General features: G+C 42.9%; 1 protein-coding gene across 1 annotated transcript in view; it reads left to right on the top strand.

Annotated features, from left to right (window-relative positions):
* The first annotated feature begins 3,450 nt into the window (after nt 1-3,450).
* LOC139262755 (5'-3' exonuclease PLD3-like) overlaps nt 3,451-25,321 on the top strand; it is a 43,574-nt gene continuing 21,703 nt past the window's right edge. The window contains exons 1-6 of the mRNA XM_070877906.1: nt 3,451-3,492; nt 3,794-3,945; nt 17,970-18,153; nt 20,861-20,984; nt 22,018-22,145; nt 24,968-25,168. Of these exons, the coding sequence (XP_070734007.1) occupies nt 3,451-3,492; nt 3,794-3,945; nt 17,970-18,153; nt 20,861-20,984; nt 22,018-22,145; nt 24,968-25,168 (831 nt within the window). The remainder of the gene's footprint in view (nt 3,493-3,793; nt 3,946-17,969; nt 18,154-20,860; nt 20,985-22,017; nt 22,146-24,967; nt 25,169-25,321) is intronic.

Genomic DNA, 25,321 nt, shown 5'->3' with positions numbered 1-25,321 from the left:
CATATCCAACTCCCTCTTGAATATATCCAATGAACTGGCATCAACAACTCTCTGCGGTAGGGAATTCTACAGGTTAACAACTCTCTGAGTGAAGAAGTTTCTCCTCATCTCAGTCCTAAATGGCCTACCCCTTATCCTTAGTCTGTGTCTCCTGGTTCTGGACTTCCCCAACATCGGGAACGTTCTTCCTATATCTAACCTGTCCAGTCCCGTCAGAATTTTATATGTTTCTATGAGATCCCGTCTCATCCTTCTAAACTCCAGTGAATACAGGCCCAGTCGATCCAGTCTCTCCTCATATGTCAGTCCTGCTATCCCGGGAATCAGTCTGGTGAACCTTCGCTGCACTCCCTTAATAGCAAGAACATCCTTCCTCAGATTAGAAGAGCAAAACTGAACACAATATTCCAGGTGAGGCTGCACCAAGGCTCTGTACAACTGCAGTAAGACATCCCTGCTCCTATACTCAAACTCCTAGCTACGAAGGCCAACATACCTGGGAGACCCTGGCCAAAGACCGCCCTAAGTGGAGGAAGTGCATCCGGGAGGGCGCCGAACACCTCGAGTCTCAGCGCTGAGAGCATGCAGAAATCAAGCGCAGGCAGCGGAAAGAGCGTGTGGTATACCAGACCCACCCACCCTTTCACTCAACGACTATCTGCCCCACCTGTGACAGGGACTGTGGTTCTCATATTGGACTGTTCAGCCAGCTAAGGACTCATGTTGAGAGTGGAAGCAAGTATTCCTCGATTCCGAGGGACTGCCTATGATGATGATGCATAGATAGCATCAATCATACATACAAATAGTTAACATACAGATAAATGACCAGCTAGTCATTATCCTGAAGCCAAGTCTCACTGCCATAAATCAACTCCCACCATGAAGTACTGTAAACACACAGGTGATCAGATAGACATATTTGAATGGCTACATGGCTCCATATTGTCTAGCAGCCTGTTTCGCTCCGAACATTCTGTTTTAATCCAAACTTCAACTTTCAACTTTTAACCCTTTCGATATCTCCAGACTGCGCCGAAGCAAAGTGTTTCAGAAATGTGGGCTTGCGCTCCCATAGACTGCAGGAAGATATCAATGAACTGGTCAAATGGACAGAACAGTGGCAAAGGGAATTCAATCTGGAGAAGTCGGTGGAAATGCATTTAGGGAGGGCTGACAAGGCAAGGGAATACACAATAAATGTTAAGATACTTACAAGTGTAGAGGAACAGAGGGACCTTGGTGTGCATGTCCACAGATCGCTGAAGGTAGCAGGACATGTAGATAAGAGACATAGAATATAAGAGCAGGGAGGTTATGCTTAAACTGTATAAAACTCTCGTTGTGCCACATCTAGAGTACTGCATACAGTTCTGGTCACAACATTACAGGAAAGATGGGATTGTACTCGAGAGAGTGCAAAGGATATTTATGAGGATGTTGCCAGGACTGGAGAATTTATCTATGAGGAAAATTTAGATAGGCTGGGGTTGTTTTCTTTGGAACAGAGAAGGCTGAGGGGAGACTTAATTGAGGTGTATAAAATTATGAGGGACATAGATAGACTAGATAGGAAGGGGCATGGATAGGAAGGAATTATTTCCCTTAGCAGAGGGTTCAATAACCAAGGGGCATAGATTTAAAGTAATTGTAGAAGGATTAGAAAAAAAGACTTGCACTTATAGAGCTCATTTAATGACAACTGGATGTCTCAAAGCGCTTTACAGCCAATGAATTACTTTTTGGAGTGTAGTCACTATTATAAAGTAGAAAAGGCGGCAGCCAATTTGCGCACAGCAAGCTCCCACAAGCAGCAATGTGATAATGACCAGATAATCTATTTTTGTGATGTTGATTGAGGGATAAATATTGGCCAGTACACCGGTGATAACTCCTTTGCTCTTCTTCGAAAAAGTGCCTTTTTTGTCCACCTGAGAGAGCAGACACGGCCTCGGTTTGACGCCTCTTTCGAAAGATGGCACCTCTGACAGTGCAGCACTCCCTCAGCACTGCACTGAAGTCAGCCTAGATTTTTGTGCTCAAGCCCCTGGAGTGGGACTTAACCCCACAACCTTCTGACTCAGAGGTGAGAGTGCTACCCACCGATCCACAACTGACACTAGAGGGGAGTTGAGGAGAACGTTTTTCACCCAGAATGTGGCAGGGGTCTGGAATTCACTGCCTGAAAGGGTGGTAGAGGCAGAAACCCTCATTGCGTTTAAAAAGTACTTGGATATGCACTTGAAGTGCCTTGGCTTACAGGGCTGGAAAATGGGATTAGACTGGATAGCTCGTTTTTGGATGGCACAGATACAATGGGCCGCATGGCCTCCAACTGTGCCGCAAATTTTTATGATTCTATGATATGACTACTCGGCTCAAGTGATGATTACAGCCTTGGACAAAAGAGCTAAATTCCAGAGCTGAAGTGGGAATAACTGCTCTTGACATCAAGGCAGCATTTGACAAAGTTGTCGCATCAAGATGCCCTAGTAAAATTGAAGTAAATGGGAATCAGGGGGAAAACTCTCCATTGGCTGGAGTCATACCTAGCACAAAGGCAGATGGTTGTGGTTGTTGGAGGCCAATCATCTCAGCTCCAGGACATCGCTGCAGGAGTTCCTCAGGGCAGTGTCCTAGGCCCAACAATCTTCAGCTGCTTCATCAATGACCTTACCTCTAAGATAAGGTCAGAAATGGGGATGTTCACTGATGATTGCACAGTGTTCAATTCCATTCGCAACTTCTCAGATAATGAAGCAGTCCATGTCCATGTTTCCATGCAGCAAGACCTGGACAGCATTCAGGCTTGGGCTGATAAGTGACAAGTAACATTTGCACCACACAAGTGCCAGGCACTGACTATCTCCAACAACAGAGAGTCTAACCACCGCCCCTTGACATTCGATAGCATTACCATCACCAAACCCCCACCGTCAACATCTTGTGAGTAATCATTGACCAGAAACTTAATGGACCAGCCAGATAAATACCGTGGCTACAAGAGCAGGTCAGAAGCTGGGTATTCTGTGGTGAGTGACTCACCACCTGACTCCCCAAAGCCTTTCCACCATCTACAAGGCACAAGTCAGGAGTGTAATGAAATACTTTCCACTTGCCTGGGTGAGTGGAGCTTCAACAACACTCAAGAAGCTCAATACCATCCAGGACAAAGCAGCCCGCTTGATTGGCACCCCATCCACCATCTTAAACATTCACTCCCTTCACCACTGGCGCACCGTGGCTGCAGTGTGCATCATCTACAAGATGCACTGCAGCAACTTACCAAGGCTTCTTCAACAGCACTTCCAAAACCGGTGATCTCCATCACCTCGAAGGACCAGAGCAGCAGGCGCATGGGAACACCATCACCTCCCAGTCACGCACCATTCTGATTTTGAAATATATCGGCGTTCCTTCATCATCCCTAACTCTTTCCCTAACAGCACTATGGGAGTGCCTTCACTACAAGGACTGCAGCGGTTCAATAAGGTGGCTCACCACAACCACCTTCTCAAGCGCAATTAAGGATGGGCAATAAATGCTGGTCTTGCCAGCAATACCCTCACCCTATGAACGAATAAAAGAGTAAGTTAATAAATGATTGGTTTCAGTGACATTTGAGTGAGAGGCAATAGTGATTGATCTGTATGACCAGATACCAATATTAGCAGTCAAAAACACATTGGGAACACACAGGAAAGATAAATGTCATATTGCCGATTGCAGGTCTCTGTATATTCACTTGCTTTCGCTTTTAAAACATGATTGTGTGTTCTGATTGATTTTTCAGTGGCAGGGTCCAGTTGTTTTCCTATTGCTCGTGATCTTTAGCCTGGCAACCTTTGAAGTTATTCAGTTAGTGCGCAAGCTAACGGAGCATTCATCTGCCGGAGAAGAAGCTTGGAAAGATCTACATAGTACAATTTGTGATGATCCCTGTCGGTAAGTTATCAAGATCACACAATTTAATTGAAAGGTAATTATGAAATCAACAATATAAAGACCTGAAATGAATTAAGCTTTTCAATTATCAGAGAAATTACAGCGCAAAAAAAGTCATTCGACCCTTTGTGCCTTTTCCGGTGCTGGTTCCTCAACTGGTTCTAGCTACTCTAATCTCATTTTCCTGGTCTTTCCTTATTTTCTTTTGCATTCTTTCTTTACAAATAAATTCCAATTCTATTTTAAATGATGTGAAAGGATCCAATTTTCCTGGTCCCTTTCTGGTCTGGTGCTGGAAATGGGCAGCACACCCAAAGGACACAGAACTGTGGCTGATTTTGGAGTCTCTGGTCATTAATATGGACCTGTCCCCTGGAAAACAGGGGAGGCAAATGGAGCGCAGCAGTAGGTCTGAGCAGCTGCATACCTGACCACTGGCCTCAGAGTCTTCTGGCTACTGAACAGGAAATTGTGGCTGGAAAGCTCGGATTCCCCCCTCCTGCCTCATACACATGACATTGTTGAGCCTGATCTACACCCCCTCAGGAATCCCACTGGAGTGTAAAGAAAATGGAAACTTGCTACAATGGTCTCTACCCAAATCTTCCTTCCCTTTGTTTGCGCAGAATGTGTATTTGCTGGGGACAAGGGTCAGGAAAATTTACCCCATAATGTTTGCCTCAGTAACCACTTGTGGTATTCAATGTTTCAATAAACCTGTGCGAAAAATACTCTTTTAAATTTGCCCTTTATTCTTCTAACGATTATCGTGAATCGATGCTGACTTTTTACTGATTTGCAAACCAGTGAAAACAATGTTTTACTGTTTATCTCCTTAAAACCCTTCATAATTTTGAAAACATCCATTATATCCTCCCTTCCACTTTTTCAAATCTTTCTTTATAAACATTCAACATCACTTCCTTACTAAAGTCCCTCTAAACAAAACCTAGAATCACATTTACTTTTTATGACCTTTTCTATCCCTCCATTAAAAATCATTCTATCAGCACCTACCAATCTCTACGTACCGTTTAGGTTTCACTTCCTTTCACTATTTCCTTCCCCAAAAATGTGCCACTTCACATTTTTCTGCATTGGGTTGTATCTGCCACCTATTTGCTCATGCCACCAAACTATTTTTGTGATCTTCTTCAATCCAATGCAATCTTTCTCACAGTTTGCCATACCCTATAATCAGCAGCTTTGGAGAGCTCTATATGCTTGTACATTAGGTCGGAAAATGCAAGCTTTGAGTGAGCTTCCCAAAAGAGGCAAATCCCGTTATAGCAATTACCAGCAACAGGGTCACACAGAAAAGATGGATTGCTCCAAATTCCTAGGGTTTCTGATCATTTTATTAAAAGTCCAAAGCTTTGTAAGTATTTGAATGAAAATAGACATGCTAAAGAGCAATTCCAAATATGCACATGGCGCCCTCTTCAATCACCACCCCAAGGCTGTGAATGCCCAAAGCTGCAACACTTTTCTTGGAGGTTAGTCCCACTTTAAGAAAAATATTTTGAGTAACCATATTCTGAGAAAATATTCAGAACAAACGGCATAATTACATAGAAATGGATAGTTTTGATCTAATAACCATTATGGAGACGTGGTTGCAAAGTGGCCAAGTTTGGGAACTAAATATTCCAGGGTACTTAACTTTTAAAAGAGGTAGGAAAAATGGAAAAGGAGGAGGGGTAGCCCTGATAAAAAAGGATGGGATAAAGACAGTAGAGAGAAAGGATCTTAGCTCGGAAAATCAAGAAGTAGAATCAGTTTGGGTGGAGCTAAGAAACAACAAGGGGTGGAAAACATTGGTGGGAGTTGTTTATAGGCCCCCAAACAGTAGATGTAATGTAGGGCAGAGTGTAAATCAGGAAATTAGGGATGCACGTAACAAGAGTAATACAGTAATTTGGGGGGCTTTTATTTACATATAGACTGGGCAAACCAAATTTTCAGTAATAGTGTGGAGGAAGAATTCATGGAATGTATACAAGCTGGTTTTCTTATCAGTATGTTGAGGAACCAACTAGGGAACAGGCTATTTTAGATCTAGTATTGGGCAGTGAGAAAGGGTTAATTAATAACCTTGTAATAAAGGGGCCCTTAGGAACAGTGACCATAATAAGATAGAATTTTATATTGAGGTTGAAAGTGATTTAGTTAAATCTGAAATTAGGGTCTTAAAATTAAACAAAGCAAACTACGTAGCTATGAAGGGCGAGTTGGCTATGGTAGATTGGGAAACTGCATTAAAAGGTACAATGGTAGACAAGCAATGGATAGCATTTAAAGAATTAATACGTAATTTACAACAAACATATATTCCTTTGATGCACAAAACCCCACAGGAAGTGGTCCAACCATGGCTAACAAGAGAAGTTAAAGATAGTATTAGATCAAAGGAAGAAGCTTATAATGTTGCAAAAAAGAATAGTAAGCCTGAAGATTGGGAAGATTTTAGAATTCAGCATAGGAGGAACAAGAAATTGATAAAGAAAGGGAAAATATAATGAGAGTAAACTAATAAGAGACATAAAAACAGACTATAATAGCTTCTATAGCTATGTAAAAAGGAAAAGATTAGCGAAAGTAAATGCGGGTCCCTTACAGGCTGAGACAGAAGAAATTATAATGGGGAATAAGGAAATGGCAGAGAAATTAAACAACTGCTTAAAACAATAAACCTCCCGGGAATAGTAGAGAACCAAGTGTCTAGCGAGAATGAGGGACTGAAATAAATTAACATTAGTAAAAAAATATTACTGGAAAAATTAATGGGACTGAAAGCCGATAAATCCCCTGGACCTGATGGCCTACATCCTAGGATTTTGAAAGAGGTGGCTATAGAGATAATGGATGCATTGGTTGTCATCTTCCAAAATTCCATAGATTCTAGAATGGTTCCAGCGGATTGGAATGTAACAAATGTAACCCTGCTATTTAAGAAAGGAGGGAGAGAGAAATTGGGGAACTATAGATCGATTAGCCTGACATCAGAAAATAATAATCGGATTGGGCAAAGTCAACATGGATTTATGAAAGGGAAATCATGTTTGACAATGTTTTTTAAGGTTGTAACCAGCAGAATAGATAAGGGGGGAATCAGTAGATGTGATGTATTTGGATTTTCAGAAGGCATTCGATAAGGTACCATACAAAAGGCTATTAAACAAAACTAGAGCTCATGGGATTGGGGGTAATATACTATGGATTGCGGATTGGTTAATGGACAGAAAAAAGGAGTTGGCAAGCTGTAACTAGTGGGGTGCCGCAAGCATCAGTGCTAGGGTAAAAGCAAAATACTGCGGTTTCTGGAATGTGAAATAAAAACAGAAAATGCTGGACATACTCAGCAGGTCAGGCAGCATGTGGAGAGAGAAACAGAATTAAAGTTTCAGGTTAATGACCCTTCATCAGAACTGGAAAAAGTTAGAGATGTAACAGGTTTTTAAGCAAGTGTAAGAGCAGGGAAAAGAGGTCGGGGAGGAAAGAACAAAATGGAAGGTCTGTGATAGGATGGAAGGCAGAAGTGATTAAGAGACAAAAGGTATGATGGTGCAAGGCAAAAGGAGATTGTAGTGGGGCATGTTAAGAAACAAAAGATCAGTCTAGATAGGGTGCAAATGGCAGAATCATCAACAGCTGCCGTGGGAAAGAGAAAAAGAAGAAAAAAAATTGGGGCAGAGGTTATGGTTTGAGACTGCTGAACTCAATGTTGAGTCTAGAAGACAGTAAAGTGCCTAAACGAAAGATGAGGTGCTGTTCCTCGAGCTTGCGTTGAGCTTAATTGGAACAGTATAAGAGGCCAAGGACAGAGAGATCAGAGTCGGAGTGGAACAGATCAGTGCTTGGGCCTCAACAATTCACAATCTATATCAATGATTTGGATGAGGGGACCAAATATAATATATCCAAGTTTGCTGATGACACAAAGCTTGGTGGGAATATAAGTTGTGAGGAGGATGTAAAGAGGCTTCAAGACAGGCTAAGTGAGAGGGCAAGAACATGGCAAATGGAATATAATGTGGAGAAATGTGAAGTTATCCACTTTGGTAGGAAAAATAGAAAAGCAGAGTATTTTTTAAGTGGTGAGAGATTGGGAAGTGTTGGTATTCAGAGGGACCTGGGTGTCCTTGTACACGAATCACTGAAAGATAACATGCAGCTACAGCAAGCAATTAAGAAAGCAAATGGTATGTTGGCCTTTATTACAATAGGATTTGAGTACAAGAGTAAAGACGTCTTATTGAGTTATATAGGGTCCTGGTGAGACCGCACCTGGAGTATTCTGTACAGTTTTGATCTCCTTACCTAAGGAAGGATATATTTGCCATTGAAGGAGTGCAATGAAGGTTCACCAGACTGATTCCTGGGATGAGGGGATTGTCCTAGGAGGAGAGATTGAATAGATTAGGCCTATATTCGCTAGAGTTTAGAAGAATGTGAGGTGATTGTAATAAAGCTCTATCTAGTGGACTACTGTGGTAATGCAACTGCTGATGTATATAATAAAAACATCATGTGACAAGGTCACTTGACAAGTTCCCGTTGGAGACATTTTGTAGTCTGTGATGTTGTAAAGAATATACCACATTTGGCGAAGTAGGAAGGATTTTCTGGATTCCCTAGCTGAAGTTTGTGTTGGTGGATGATTCTAGTCAAACAACAGAGAGACTTTGAGAGGTTCTTTATTTTGAAGCACAGCTAAAAATCCAAGGTAAATTTCAAGCACACTTGACTGAACAGAGGAGTCCAGATGGCCACACCTATGGGAATAATAAGGTGCTTGGGTGAGTTCCATCATGACCAAGAGACTTTTTGGAGCGTATGTGGAGCAACTAGAAATGTTTTTCGCTGCAAATAGTATTGTCAAAGTCCCTGATGATGAAAACTATAACCAGTGGTATTAGAAAGGGCTATTTTCCTGACTGAAACAAGTCCCGAAGTTTATGAAACCCTGAAAAATTTGCTTGTTCCCATCAAGTCAAAAGACAAGCCACTGACAGAGATTCTAACCAAGTTAGAACAGTACTGCAGTCCTGAAGCCGAAAGTTATCGTTTTGGAATACGAGATCAGTTAAATGATGAGAGTATCAATGAGTACATTGTAGCTTTAAAAATGCTATCTATGCACTGTCTTTTCGGAAACTTTCAGAATCGAGCATTGCGTGACCGCTTTGTAAGTTTGTGACCGATTGTGGGATAAAAAATGAAGCAATCAGAAGAAAGTTGTTGATAACCCTTAACTTGACTTTTGATTGAGCTTGTCAGACAGCAATGTTGATGGATATGGCCGACCAATACTCCCGAGAATTTCGTGCCATTTCCAGTCGTCAGACAACTGAAGTGAATCGGCCAGGGTAAAAGTAAATAGCAGTTAGGCCCCAAGTCCTCAAGGCCAAGGTAACAGCGCATTGAAGTCATGCTATCCGTTTCTGGGATAACACCTCGCTCAAAATTGTCCATATGTGAAGGCAGACTGTTTCTTCTGCAAGAAAACTGGGCATCTTGCGAAGGCATGCTGACTGAAGAGTAAACCAATTTTCAATGCTATAAGTAAATATTGCCAGAGACTACAGAGCATTGAAAAGAAGCAACAGGATGAGGCCATGCTAGAGATACACATCATCAGGAGCACAAGGGTATCTAACAGTGATTCATGAAGTATCGTCATCCAGGTAGATGTTGCAGGAACCAGGATATCCATAGAAATCGACATTGGTGCATCCGTGATCGTAGTACTGGAATCGCTATATCTCGACAAGTTTAGTGATTTTCCGATGGAGAAATCGAAGATTGAGCTGCGAGGCTACTCAGGGGAGAAAATCCTTGTGGTAGGACATATCACCGTACCGGTAAAATATAAGGATCAGTTTCAGAGCTTGCCTCTCTTAGAAGTGGCAGGGGACAAGCCTGCCTTAATAGATAGAAATTGGTTGGGATCACTGAAGCTGGATTGGAATTAGATTTTTCATGTTGAAATGAGATTTGCATCAAAGGATGGTGTCGTTAAACAGTATCCAAAAATGTTCCGCGTAATAAGCAATCCGATCCAAGGTTTCAAGGTGAGTGTCAAAGTGCACAAAGATGCTAGACCAGTTTAATGCAAGCCATGTCCCATACCATACGCACTCGAGGAGAAAGTTGAGCAAGAACTCAAAAGATTAGAAACTGAGAACATTATCTCTAAGGGAGATCTAAGTAATTGGGCTACACCCATTGTTGTTGTACCTAAGTTAGATAGTAAGGCAATGTCGTGTGGTGATTATAAGGTAACTGTAAACCAGGTTCTAGAGGGTAATTTACGCAATATATTGCCAAATGTAGAAGATTTGTTCACATTGCTGACAGGTGGCTGGATCTTCTCAAAGTTGGACCTTATGAATGCCTACTTACAACTTGAACGAGTTGAGGAGTCCAAGTCATGCTTGACTATAAATACTCATCTAGGTCTATATCAAGTTAATAGGCTACCATTTGGAGTGACTTCCACCCCACCATATGATGAACCAGATTTTGCAAGGCTTTGAATGGGTAGTATGTTATTTAGATGACACAATCATTTCAGCACCAAACAGGAAAATCCATAATAATGAATTGAATGAAGTGCTCAAATGGCTAGAGAAGCACAGAGTACGAGTGACTGCTCACAAGTGTGAGCTATTTCAAAACTCAGTGGAGTACTTAGGGCACAGAGTAGACAAAGATGGATTACATCCACCAAGGGAAAGCTGGATGCAATCAGAAATGCACCCACTCCCAAGAATGTCACTGAACTTCGATCATTTTTGGGTCTTTTGAACTATTATGGGACGTTCCTACCAAATTTGGCTACAGTGTTACATCCACTGAATGAGCTGTTGAAAAAACAGGTCAGAAGAATGCGATACAGCATTCAAGGAGTGTAAAAGCCAGTTGGTAGAGAGTACCATGTTAGTTCACTATGATGTATCTAAGGAGATTGAGCTAGCATGTGATGTCTCTCCGTATGGAGTTGGGGCAATGATCTCTCATGCATTACATAGTGAGAGACCAATTGCTTTTGCTTCATGCACTCTCGGTGTCAATGAGCATAATTATGCACAGATCAAAAGTGAAGCTTTGGCATTAATTTTTGGGATCAAAACGTTTCACAAATAATTGTATGGTCGTAGGTTTAACATTGTTACTAACTATAAGCCCCTGACAGTAATCCTCCATCGAAAGTCTCCAGTCCGACCTTAGCTGAACCCGAATGCAGAGGTGAGCTTTGATTCTGTCAGCATATGCGAATGACATTGAGTACAGATGATCAGCTGATCACAGTAATGCTGATGCTATGTCTAGGTTGCCATCCCCATCACAAGTTACACCCAATAGGGAAGAAGTGTTCTATTTTTCATACATTGATGAACTGCCAGTCATAGATGACGAGATTGGTAGAGCAACCAAATGTGACCCAGTTATGTCAAAGGTGTATGGTTACATAGCAAATGGCTGGCCAAACCAGGTATCAGAGAAAGATATTCATCCATACTTTGTTCATAGGAATGAATAGTGGATAAAGATTGTATCACGTGGGGTGCAAGAATAGTTATTCCAAATAAGTTCAGGTCCAAATTATTAGGAGATCTTCATGACCAGCACCTGGGAATGTGCTTGACCAAGAGTTTTGCATGCAATTACTTATGATGGTCAGGTCTAGATAAAGATAGAGTACATCATTAGTCAGCGTACATCATGTCAATCGGTAAGCAAGAAACCACCATCAGTACCATTACAGCCATGGAAATGGCCTCCCAGGGTGTGGCAAAGGTTGCATGTAGATTTTGCTGAGCTAGAAGGACAACAATTGTTCATTGTGATTGATAGCCATTCGAAGTGGGTTGAGGTGTTTCCAATGCGGAAAATAACAACAATAAGCACTAGACAATTTGCGAAGATTGTTTTCTTCATATGGCCTCCCAGAAGAAATTGTGTCTGATAATGGGCTGCAATTTTGTTCAGAAGAATTTGCACAGTTCATGAGAAGAAATAGTGTGAAACATACCAAAGTCCCACCGTACCACCCTGCTTCAAATGGTGCAGCAGAGCGCACCGTACAAAATGTAAAATGTGCCCTCATCAAGCAAATGTTGGCTCAAAATCCAAAGAAACAGTAGTTGCCGTTGGACCACAAACTAACAAATTCGTAATTACTTATCGGAACATTCCTCATAAAACTACTGGTAGAACACCAGCAGAGTTGTTTCTCAAACAACAGACATGAACCAGGTTCTCATTGCTAAAGCCGAACTTGGCACAGTCAGTAGAAGAGATACAATTAAGACAGAAAGAGAATCATGATAGAGGTAGAGTAAGAGAGAGAAATGTGAAATTGAATCAGAAGGTGAGAGTGAAGAACATCACCACAAATGATTAAAGTAGTTACCAGGAAGAACGGTGAAGATATGTGGCCCTCGCACATATTTGGTCAAGGTGATTGATCATGGACAGGTTAGATTTGTTCACATTGATTATATTTTACCTACAGATGTGGAAGCAGTTGGAAGTTGGAATGATTCATTTATTTCTGATGAGTTAGATAGTCTTGTTACAAGTAGAGTAGCAGTAGCAAATCCTACATCAGATGTACTGGAAACAAGTACAAGAGAAAGTTAGAATTTAAGTCTGAGTCCGAGTCAGCCAGACAAACAATCTGAAGTTGTATAGATTTCAAATGTAGATCAAGGGCAACCCTTGGAGGAAAACTCTCCTCAGGATCAGCCTTGAATGAGTCTAAGTTTAACAACAAATTTGGAAAGTTCTGCTTGAAAGCGAAGGTATTCTCTTCGAAACAGAAAACTAGTGGTTAAGTTTGATTTGTAAATATGGCAAAATAAGTCCATATATTTTGTTGCGTGTAACCATGCAACTTATATATGATGATTGTTTTGTTATGATGACTTCTTCAGTAAGGAGGGAGAAGTGTAATATAACTCCACCTAGTGGACTACTGCTCCACCGAATGGACTACTATGGTAATGCAGCTGCTGATGTATATAATAAAAGCATCATGTGACAAAGTCATCTGACAAGTTGTTGTTGGAGACATCTCGTAGTCTATGTGTTTGTGATGTCGTAATGAATATATCACAGTGATCTAATTGAAACATACAAAATTCTTACAGGGCTTGACAGGGTAGATGCAGGGTGGATGTTTCCCCTGGCTGGAGAGTCTAGATCCAAGGGTCACAGTCTCAGAATAAGGGGTCGGCTATTTAGGACAGAGGTGAGGAGAACTTTTTTCACTCAGAGAGTGGTGAATCTTTGGAATTGTCTACCCGAAAAGGCTGTGGAGGCTCAGTTGTTGAGTATATTCAAGATGGAGATCGATAGATTTTCAGATATTAATGGAATCAAGGGATATGGGAATAGTGCAGGAAAATGGAGTAGAGGATGAAGATCAGCCATGATCTTATTGAATGGCAGAGCAGGCTCGAGGGGCCGAATGGTCTACACCTGCTCCTATTAAAAAAAAAATAGAGTACGATTTTACATTTAAAATGCATGCAATGTGTGTCCTTCAATATGTATACATTTCCATGGATTAATTTTTCTCAACACATACAGTTGCCCAACAATGAATAGTTGAAAAACTTAATTTTAAAGGAATTAGCTGGTGTACTACATTAGGACAGTGATGGTCTTTCTCTGTCCATTATTTTCATATGTGTAGGGGTGGTCATTGAAAAATGGCACTGTGGCCTGTCTCCAGAGTCACATGGACTGGACATTTTGCAGCCCAAAGAAGGGCAGGTAACAGTATCTTTAGTTTTTAGGTTTATCCTCGCCCTCGGGATATTGGAATGCAATTGGGGCTTTCTGGCTGCTGATCTCCATCAAGAGCCCAAATGCAGCCAGAAGGCCCCAACCTTGGAGAACTGACACTCAGAGGCCTGCAGCACAGCTGTTTCCATTCTGCAAGTTCTAGATCCTGCCAGGTGGGGTTGAGCTGGGTTTGCCCCCAGGCAATGTTAATGTCTGTAGACAAGCAATACTGGCATTTCTGGTCTTGTGTTGTGCCTTCTAGATTATACCGCCCCAAGGCATTGGGGGCTAGATTTTCCATTACTTTTGCATGCATAACTTAATATCCATTTTAATGCTGAAATGAGGTGTAATGCCCAGATATCGCCCATTTAGCCACAAAATGGAAACTGACGGCCATTTCGCGGACACTTATCGTCCAGCGTTACTTTTACCATGTACGAAACGCTGAGAAAAAATAATACCGCCCGCCTACTGTTTTGGGGGGGAATCATCAGAATGGACAAAATGAATGCCCATAATATTGGCCAGTGTTACTTTCGGCATTTAATTAATGCCAAGATTCAATAATACCGACTGCCCACTTTTTTTGGTCCTAAAGATCACATTTGCTGAACTAACGTCCAGTATATCACCCAGTGTCACTTTCAACACCTCGCACACATCTCGCCCACAATATTGCTCGCCGAAAACACCGCTCTGAACAAGTTGAACTGTTCTGAACTAATCACAGTGGTGTGGATGCCATTTTGTAAATCGCAAGTCACTTCATTGAAAAGGTTGCTTCAACTTCGGGGGAGTTTGGATTTACTCTGGAGTTCTTCTCAGGTGATGTGACCATCTGAACAGACATCTTTTCATACTGTGGATGATTGGGTTTTACTGAAAGTGTCTTAGTGGGGAAATTGTTTGCATGTGAACAATCGGCAATATACTTTTATTGGAATAGGGCGAGCCATTTCCAGCCTGCATCGATTACAATGCAGATGTTGCAGAGTGCAAATGGCACAACATCTAATCCACAGCATTATGTGCCCAATCTAAGATGTGCCAGACTGATGAAGAGGTCCAGACCATTCATCCCCGCACTTACAGGGAGAAGCAGTCTTACCTTGACTTATCAGAGAACACCTGCCTTCAGAGACTGCGCGTCCACAAAGTGGTTATCAATGACATATGCCACTTCATCAGGCAGATCTGCAGCCTGCCAGCACCTTCAGGACATCACTGTCCATCAAGGTCAAGGTCACTGTGGCACTGTAGTTCTACGTGTCCGGTTCCTTTCAGGACTCCTCGGTCGACATTTCCCCTATGTCTCAGCATGCCACAGATTGCTGCATTGGACAGGTCACGGAGGCCCTGTACACGCATGGAATGGACTTCATCAGCTTCCCTATGACCACGGAGGCTCAGACTGACAGGGCTGGAGCATTCTATCGAATTGCTAAGTTCCCCAAGGTGCAGGGAGCAATACAGTGTATGCACATTGCCATCCGGGCACTTTTTCAGGACCCAGAGAATTTTCGCAACAGAAAAGGATTTTGCTCCGTGAAGATCCAACTAGTTGTCGACCACAACCAGATTATATTGAATAAAAAACATTTAATATGACCATTGGTCTGAACATAGAAACATAAAAAATAGTTGCAGGAGTAGGCCATTCGGCCCTTCGAGCCTGCACCACCATTCAATAAGATCATGGCTGATCATCACCAATGTGTAACGGTCCAGCTATCTGAGACAAATCATAAGTATCACAGGCAAAAACACCTCAGCCACACCCCACTTTTTAGAATATTGACATCAATCAAATGGTCAACATGTCCAGCAACACAGAGCACAAATGCAAACCAACAGGGTGGCCCCCTCCTCCGATACCTTACAACAAATTGCATACACCGAGATGGAGATATAACAAAGCCATCACCTGCAGACATGCACCTCACTTTCCTTCCCCCCTCCCCTTCTTCTCCCCACCTCTACCTATTCCCCTCCTCGCTCCACGCCGCCTGGCCGAGGAGCTCCTCTGGCGGTGCCTCACTGGGGGGGTGAAGGCAGAGGCTGGTGCTCGCATGGATCTGGGAGCGGGGGGGTACGGAGGTGGCAACATTATCGGATGCAGAAGCAGGATCTTGCTCCTGCCTCTCGTGTTGTTGGCACTGGGGGTGCGGAGCCTAAGGGTGGAGTGCCACACTCAGGGACCACTGGGAGGCTGGTGCCATGAGTGTTCCTGGCAATCGCCTCCAGGGCCTCCGCCATCCATGGAACGTACTCTGTCATGGTGCCAGAGATGCTGGCCAGCTGTCGGGATATGCCCCCCAGTGCATGCAGGAACTGGTCACCTATGTCTACATTTCTCCGAGACAGCTGTACCATCTCTCCGTTCTCATCTGGTGCTCGTAGAACAGACCTGCTGCATCCACGAAACCTCCGCGGGGTTGGCGCCGTCCTGCGGACACCAGGGGTGCCCTGTGGCGAGGTGCTTGGGCCCGGTACCTCCAGAGTGGAGGTGGGAATGGCCAGAGGAGCCTTGGGGTGGAATGCCTTCTGGAGCCTGGTGATGCAGGCTCCTCAAAGTTGGCGCTCTCATCCGTGGAGAATGGACTCAGCTGATTGACGGGCGAGAATCGGACCTTCTCAGCACCAGATGTAGGATCGTCCGGTGAGTCCGGCCCCGCGCCCCCACCTTCTGGTCTCTGTGATCTTGCCTTGGGACATGCTGCTGGCTGAGCAGCAAGACACAAATGAGGTTATTAAAGGAGAAAGGGGTGCTAGGGTCATAAGGTGAGTCCAGTGCCACACACAGCATATGCACAACAAAAGCAACACCGCTATCAACGTCATCACAGACATCACACTTCATGACCATCAACACATTCTGCATTGCAATGATTTTCATGAGGCCAGCATTATTTATAGGACACTTTTAGAAATCATCTATCATATATTATTGTTCGGATATGAGTGGGTGTGGCATCTATTGACTTCACATCACGCAATGGTGTATACTTTACTCACGTGGCATCACTTCAGGGTCTGCAGCTGCCTGCGTGGCCGTCCGGGGGTTGCTCCCCATGAGTGCGAGCACCCGCTCCTCGATGTCAGTGAGGTCACTGATGACTGGTGACCCCCCCCACCCGTTCGTCTCTGCTCGGACCTATTCTTTGATAGCTTCTTCTGTAAAAGGTAACAGGATGACATGGCATGAGATAATTGCGTGATATCATTGCTAGGTACTGTCACAGAGACTGATACAACACATAACCGACAGATGTAAACATGATTATTATGATAATTATCATTCTTTACCTAAAGACATGCACCGTGACCACAGTTTTTGAGTACAACATTCTCGGTAAAAGTGAAAGACCTCACATCTGATGATAGTCACTCATGACTCTTACAAGTCAAATTATATAAATACATAAGTATATGTAAATAAATGTAATACTTACTCATGCAGATCCGACAAGGTCGTTGCATCGCTTGCGGCATTGGTTGCCCTCACGCACCTCATTGGTCGCCGTGAGACCATCTCTGCTATCTTGGCCCATATCCTCTGATTGGCGTTTGGGGTTGGCTTCCCACGCCCTCCCTGTGTCAAATCACCCCAGCGTGATTCGACCTCCTGCATGAGGGAGGCATTAGCCTTGTCTGAGAACCTCCTCGCTCTCTTTCATCCTCCCACCTCACTGCTCTCGCCAGCGTCAGTCTCCACAGCATGCTGTGTCACCTCTTCCACTCCGTCCATTATAGGCACCAAATTCAGGCAAGTATCTGGCTGATAACAGCTAAGTTATTTGGCACAATTTGCTATGAAGTTCGAAACTCTCCCTCCTTCCTCCCAAAGCAGCCATACCACACGCACACACGCCTTCATTCCCTCTCAGCTCCCTCTCTCTCTGTCTCCTCTTATGCGCATGTAATGATGACTCTTGTGCTCCTGAATCGTGGGAATCAAGCATTGCCATGCCGTTGCTAAGGACGGTGACACTTTACGGCAGAAGGTCAGAGAGTTTTAATGCAAACGCCCATTTCAGATCGCTCGCGGTAATGCCCATTTTATAAAATAGAAACTAGCGGGTTTGAAAGTGGGTGACAAGCCGGCGATCTGAAAACCCACATTTATTACCCATGCCGGAAATAACGGCCATTTTTGGGCGATCTGCACAAAAGTGTAAATTCTAGCCCAGAGTAACTAACAGAAATACACACTATTCTTTCAGTTTTGTTCTCGCAGAGAGTGTCCCAGAGGGTTTAGTTTATGATGAAAATGCTACGAAATATCAATCAACATACAACTCCTGGATAAACCTAATCAATATGGCAAACAGCAGCCTGGATATTGCCTCCTTTTATTGGACTCTTACTGGGAGTGATATCAATGTGACTGATCCCACCTCCAAGCCTGTAAGTAAAACTGTTCTGGTTTATCTTGTACAAAAGCAAAATATTGCGGATGCTGGAATCCAAAATAAAATGCTGGAAATACTCAGCAGGTCAGGCAGCATGTGTGGAGAAAGAAACAGAGTTAATGTTTCAGGTCAGTGGCCCATCGTCAGAACACCGAACGGTCATCGACCTGAAATGTTAACTTTGTTTCTCTTTGCGCAGATACTGTCTGATCTGCTGAGTATTTCCAGCATTTTCTGATTTTGTTTCAGATTTCAGCATCCATAGTATTTTGCTATTGTACTGTGTTTAATTCACTGCCACAACTCTTGTATTAATGCCAATCATGAAGAAGTTTTGCTCTACTCACCGACGGGATTTTTGTTTGTCTCTTTCACCTTGTTTTCTTCATTACTATCTGCTTCCCTTCTCGTATTTGATCAGGTATCGACCAAAACTCGTTTTCACAGTTGTTGTGTATGGAGAAAGAGTCAGACTAAACACTGTGAGCGCAACGTAAAGTTTGACCTTAGTCTTTTATTGCAGGTCTCCAGAGTGCCTGTCCAATCTGTGAAGCCTCCATAAATATCTGTGCTCCCAAGAGATTATGGGATTCCTTGGGACTCCAGGGGATGAGCCCTCTGGTGGCTGTACAGAGTAAATACAAGTTTACAAAAATAACAACACTCCTCCCCCCCCCTCCCTCCCCCAAATTCAATAGTGTAACTATTTACAATGTAAGTCAATCTGGGGCCCTTCTTGCCCTGGTTGATCATCTTGGTGTGAAAGCTGGTATTGTTGAATCATTTGTTGGGCCTTCGCTGGGCTGCTGTGCAGCTGGCCTTGCTGGGCTGCCTGGTGTGTTGGGCCCTGCTGGGCTGCTGTGGATGATGGGTTCTGCTTCGCGGTCAACCATGGTGCTGGTTGCCACTGGTGTGTATGTTGGGGGATCAAAAAAGGTAGGGTCCAAGGTGTGTTGCTCAGGATAGTCCGTGAATCTGAGTGTGATTTGGTTCAAGTGTTTCCAGTGAATGAGTCCATTTGAAAGTTTGACCCGAAATACCCTGCTCCCTCTTTGGCCACGATAGTGCCGGGAAGCCACTTGGGACCTTGTCCATAATTTAATACAAATACAGGATCATTGATTTCAATCTCACGTGACACACATTTGCGCTATCATGGTATGTACTTTGTTGAAGCCGCCTGCTCTCTACCTGTTCATGCAGATCAGGGTGAACTAACGAGAGCCTTGTCTTAAGTGCTCTTTTCATGGACAGTTCAGTTCAGGATCCCAGTGAGTGAGTGAGGTCTCGTGCGGTAGCTAAGCAGGACTCAGGATAGGCGAGTCTGCAGTGAGTCTTCAGTTACCCTCTTCAAGCCTTGCTTGATGGTTTGCACTGTCTCTCTGCCATTGGATGCTGGTTTAAATGGAGCAGATGTGACATGTTTGATCCCTTTATGGGTCATGAATTCTTTGAACTCAGCACTGGTAAAACATGGCCCGTTGTCGCTCACCAGGACATCGGGTAAGCTGTGACTGGCAAACATGGCCCACAGGTTTTCAGTAGTGGCAGCGGACGTGCTAGCCGACATTATCTCACATTCAATCCACTTGGAATACGCGTCTACAACCACAAGGAACATTTTAGCCAAGAACGGGCCACGGTTTGGAGGGCCAAGACCATAAACTTAGCGACGCCTCCCTGGGTACATTGCTTAACTGCGAGCATGTATTACATCTGTGAACGCAGGACTCTAAGTCCGCATCGATACCGGGCCACCACACGTGGGATCTGGCTATCGCTTTCATCATTACGATGCCTGGGTGCTCTTCCCTCACCGAAAGGGAAGGGCCCACAATGCCGACTCTGCAGAAGGAAAACAGACCTACATGGACCACCAGGGAGCGGGGGTGCCGCATGATCAGCCCGGCACTCAAGCACAGTTGTGTGCTGAGCGATCGCGGCTAGGACACTGTGAAGAAAACAGAGCAGCAGAGAGAATCACAACATAAATCTTTTTTCCCCCCGGCCACCTTGCCTTTAATTTTCACCACGGTTGTGGCTTTCGCCTGGTGCTGCTGCAGGGGGCAAAGGTGAATTTCGGGGCCGGGGCGATGCGTGTGGCGATGATGTCACGATCTCCAGGCGCAGGAGATCAGGGCGCAACGCCGTAGTGCCGCCGCTAAACTTCCGCCTAATATGTTAGAAGTTGTTGCTAGCGTCGCGCTTGGCGGTAACGCATTTGCATCCTGTTTGCGCCCCCGGCTCATGGGAGGCGCAAATGCACTGAATTTCTAGCCCATATTGGCAGACTAAATATTCCACAGGATGGCGATGAGGCACTTCCACCACTAGGTAGCATGAGCTCCATGTTCTATGACCTTACTACTATTTAACAAAATGAAAACATTGCATTCTTTTTTATTTCCATTAGTGTTGGGGCTAAACCTTTGCAGTGTTATGGAACAATATTACTGAAGCATTACCAAAGACTTTTTTTTATGGGTGCATTAACTTGTGATGAATTCTAGTAGCGTACTTCCACTTGCCTTCATGCTTTTAATTTTGCAATCTATGGCAAGATCCCCCCTGCCACTTGTGTCAGTCCTGTGTTGCCAATACATAAATGCTGTACATGACCCAATGGAAGGAATGGCCTGAATTACCTTTTCTTTATTGTGATCGTAAAACCTTATTTTTTCATATTGTGCTACCTACCACAGGGTGAAATCCTGCTTCATGAATTGGGGAAATTGCCATTAAAAAAAGTCAATGTGCGCATTGCATCAAGTACGCTTACTTTTCCACATCAACTTTCTACTGACCTCAAAATTCTGAAAGAGAAAGGTAAGAACTATTAATGCTTGTCAACCTATCTAATTTCATTGGGATCCTTTATCAAAAACTTGTTACAGACTGTTAGAAAATATAGCAATCGTGTGGTCAGTATGGATGAGTGCTGGAGTCTGACATTATGGCCCGGAGTTTACAGGTCCTATGATGCCGTATGCACAGCGTACACCATCGTAAGTGCCCATAAATTCCGGGGACCTGCAGGTGATGCGTATGCGCAAAAACCCGGAACTTGCGATCTGTCAAGGTTTGCCTTGACAAATCCACTGCATCCGCTGGAAATTCACTTTCGCTGGCGCAGAGTTAGGCTATTTGCCCGACTACTGCCAGCAAATGCCCACAAAACCCTTACGCCTGGTAAAAGTAGACCTAGGGCCTTTTACCAGCATATGGGTTTAAATAAATGTTCAAGTAATTTTTTTTTTAAATGATTTAAACATTCACTTACATTTAAAATTATTTTAGATCAATATTGTCCTGGTTCAAAATGCTTGAATTTATTTTTCAAAAAGTCAAATTTTTATTTGAAATGTTTAATTAAATGGTATTTTACTTAATTTTGAAGCTGTGATCATTTATTTTTATTTCAGTGTTATGAAATTGTATTTTATAGGTCATTTCTATTAATCTTTATCAAAAAAATCTAGGCGACACTCCAGTGCAGTGCTGAGGGCGTGCTGCACTGTCAGAGGTGCCCTCTTTTGGATGAGACGTTAAACTTTTAAGACAAATTTGTTTAGGGTGAAGCTTGAATTTGGGGAGAAAGATTTTCCCAATATGGTGATTTTTTTTAAAAAGTAGAAAATAATCAACTAGAAAGGGCAAAAATAAAAATTTGAACAATAATTAAGAAAAAACAGTTAACTAGTAATGCAGAAAATTGGTGCACAGACACAAATTTGATTATAAAGATTCTTCTTTCTAAAAAGCTTTAGCTATTTTGTATTTATTTGGTATTATTTTGATTAAAAATAATGCAGAATTTGGAACTGATGCTCCATATTTTGAACACTATTTTATATTACAGGAATTCATATAAGGAAAGTGAATTTAAAAAAATTAATGAATGGTGTGCTTCATTCAAAACTCTGGATTGTTGATAAGAAACATATTTATATTGGCAGTGCTAACATGGATTGGAGAGCACTTAGCCAGGTAATTATAAATACTGTTCCATTATAAAGCCCGCCTATCAATTATCGAATCTCCCAACATCATTCCAAGTCCTCGGTGATGAATTTGTGAATGTTTTTGTAACAGGAAAATACTATTCCATCTTTTGATCCTCATCCTCAGATTCCATTGTAAAGATACCAGGGGCCCAAAATTTCCCCTTCCCTTAAGGCCTGTTACCGCCGGAAATCATCGCCACGCTGCGGAGTGCAATGATCGCCGATTTTTTGTGTAATAGCTGCCATTTTGAAAATTCTGCACCTGCGGTATCCCGGCAGTGACCTGCCCCCCCCACCACCGCTCCGCTGCTGCCGATCCCTCCTAAGTGCGTCATCAGAGTGTGCACAGCCAATGTTCCCCCCCTCAATGGCGAAATTCTGCCGAAAAAATCTGGCTCCTGCTGCTCGGTGCCACCGGCAGCTTTTTCTGTCGGTGCACTGAGCTTGGAGTCCTTCTAAAATGGCGGTGTGGCTGCCATTAAAGGGGAGGATCTACTGCCACTGCCACCGTGTTTTTTTTGGTCGGCCGACTGCCATGTCGGCCCGACAATTATGCCCCCGGGTTTGGCCGGGCGACCAAAAGGCAGCCTGGCACCCCCTCTTGGGTGCCAGGCCACTGGCCTGGCTGAAGCTCTCCCTGGTGGCCCAGTGGACCGAACTTAAAGAATCGCACCGGCTCTCCCCTTTAAATGAAGGGGAGCGCCGTGGTGATGCAGCTGACAATGGCGGACACTACACTCGCCCCCAACTTCTGCCCCCCTGGACTGTGAATTTACGCTCACTGCCGCACATCCACTCCCATTATAACCAACTTCCGTCCGTTGAAAAAAAGTGCCAAAGAGCAGAATTTCAATCAAGAGGCTACGGCATCTGCCAGTAAAAACAACAGTAACATGGTAGGTGCGCCCCGTTTCCAGTGGTAGGCAATTTCGGCCCCCAGTAGTCTTATCCAATTCTTGCCCTTAGGTAATATCCTAACTTGCCTTTGGGTAAGGCCATTCCACTTAGTCTTTTACTACATCTTGCGCTAATTGTAAGAAAGTCACTCTGGACAAAGTCTGAAGGGATAATGTAAAGGGAATTGTTGTACTTTTACCAAGCATTACTATTTTGATTTATCATCAATTTTGCAGATCTATTCTGATTGCAGGTGTTCATTATGGAGTTAAAGGGCCTCCCTCCTTATTTGGTCAGGCTCAAATGTTATATGGAGGATGCTACATTATGAAGAAAATAAGATTGTCATCCTCGTAAGATTTCTATCAATCTTAAATTAAAATGTCTTTCAAATATTGAGTACCCATATTGTTGAAAAGAAACCCACCTGTAATAAGGTTTTTCACTCTGTGCCCTATTGTACGAACACATTCACAGTTTCACAGAAGAGCTCGAATTCAAGAAGGCAAGGTGTCTTGTGTTGATTTTGCTTCTGTTCTACATCCCTGGTCTCCTAACAATCAGAACCTCAATTCAGTTTGCAAAAACAGAGATCATGAGGAGCCAAACTGTATATGTTCTTGAAAATGACTACCCTTTAGCATTCTTTGGGCTAGAAATTCAGTTTTTGGCAATATCGTTTTTTTTTCCATTATTTTACGAAAAAAATACCACTGAAAACTTCGCCATTTTTTAAGGGGGTAAAATTATCAAAAAAATGTGCCCGACGGTAAAAATCAACGTTGCACGAGGATTCGCGGTGGAAACCACGGTCTTTGCCAACTTTAGCCCAAGGCCTATCACTGCCAAAAATACAGGCCCTGGGAGGAGAGAAAACACAAAAAAATTGCAAAAATAAAAGAATATAAAAATCAGAAAACATTCACTATATACTTAACTAATGAATCGCTGAAAAAGAATTAAAAAATAAAAACTTCAACTTATCTTTTTTGTAGGTCTTCATACCTACCACTGTTTCTGGGGCTTCAACGCAGGCTTTTCTCAGGCGGTGTTTTTTCACCCAGATTACAGGTTCCCCAAATGATCAATTTTAAGCGGTGTATTTTTTTTTGGCATTGCATGTGGTCGATCCGCTTTTCGGTAATATTTCAAAACCGCCATTCGTTAACTTTGGCCAATTTAGGCAAGTACCTTTTACCAGCAAAAAAAGGCGAAATAATGGCGAAAAAACGTGTGCAAGGCTGGCCAATTTTTCCCCCTTAAACTCCCACCCTGTCCAAGACTTTAAAATAATCATGGAAAAGGCTGCAGATGTGAATGGAATTGTGGAATGAGCTGCCAAAATGCTATAAATGCAATTAAAATTATCCAGTTACCATAAGGCAGCAACTCGAATTTTAAACAGACAGAAACAAGGAATACTCACAACACTGGTAAAATCTTGAAATCCTATTTAATAAAACCCAAAATTGATTTATTTAATCATCTTAAACGAGTGGCCTTGATTGTAGCAGGTGGTGGAAAGGAGAATGTTTTTTGTTATAGATTGGTGTTGTTAGTTCCTAGCACTGTAAAAGAGACACAATTTTACATCAGCTATGCGAACTGTAATTCGACATGATAGTTCAAAGTTAAGAAAAACCTCAAGCTGTTTATATCTGACCATGCATCGGTGTGATTTGAATCAGACTGATGTAAAAGATGTTCTAACTCTGCTCCCCTCAAGTAAAAACAGATCACAGGCATCATGCTGAGAACATCAACTACATGAATTGATTTGAAGCAGATATGAAAGGGGTCTGTCTGATAGTGTAAATGTTGCATTAATAAATCTACAATTGTATGGGAGATTTGACTTTAATATGTTATCAAATATGGCCACAGATCATTTAATGTAATTTCTTGCAGGTGAAAGAGTTGGGTGCTGTGGTTTACAACTGCAGTTGCCTTGCCAATGATTTCTCCAAAATCTTTGATGCTTACTGGAGTCTCGGAGAGCCAAATGCCACCATCCCCTCACCATGGCCATCCTCTTATTCCACAAAGTTTAACAAAGAAACACCTCTTGAAATAAAATTGAATGGAACCGCTGCAAAAACATACTTTTCAGTGAGTTGATACAAACATCTATGTTTTCAGAGAAATGCAGCTGTCAGACAATACAATCTGCAAAATATAAATGCAAAATCCATGAAAAAGTTCCCATTGATATACTCAACTACAAAACATTCAAGGGCATATTTTGCAACTGCTGGGGATTTC

This window comes from Pristiophorus japonicus, chromosome 4 (assembly GCF_044704955.1).
Source record: "Pristiophorus japonicus isolate sPriJap1 chromosome 4, sPriJap1.hap1, whole genome shotgun sequence".
In the NCBI taxonomy this organism is placed as follows: domain Eukaryota; kingdom Metazoa; phylum Chordata; class Chondrichthyes; family Pristiophoridae; genus Pristiophorus; species Pristiophorus japonicus.
This window is presented reverse-complemented; position numbering and strand designations above follow the sequence as displayed.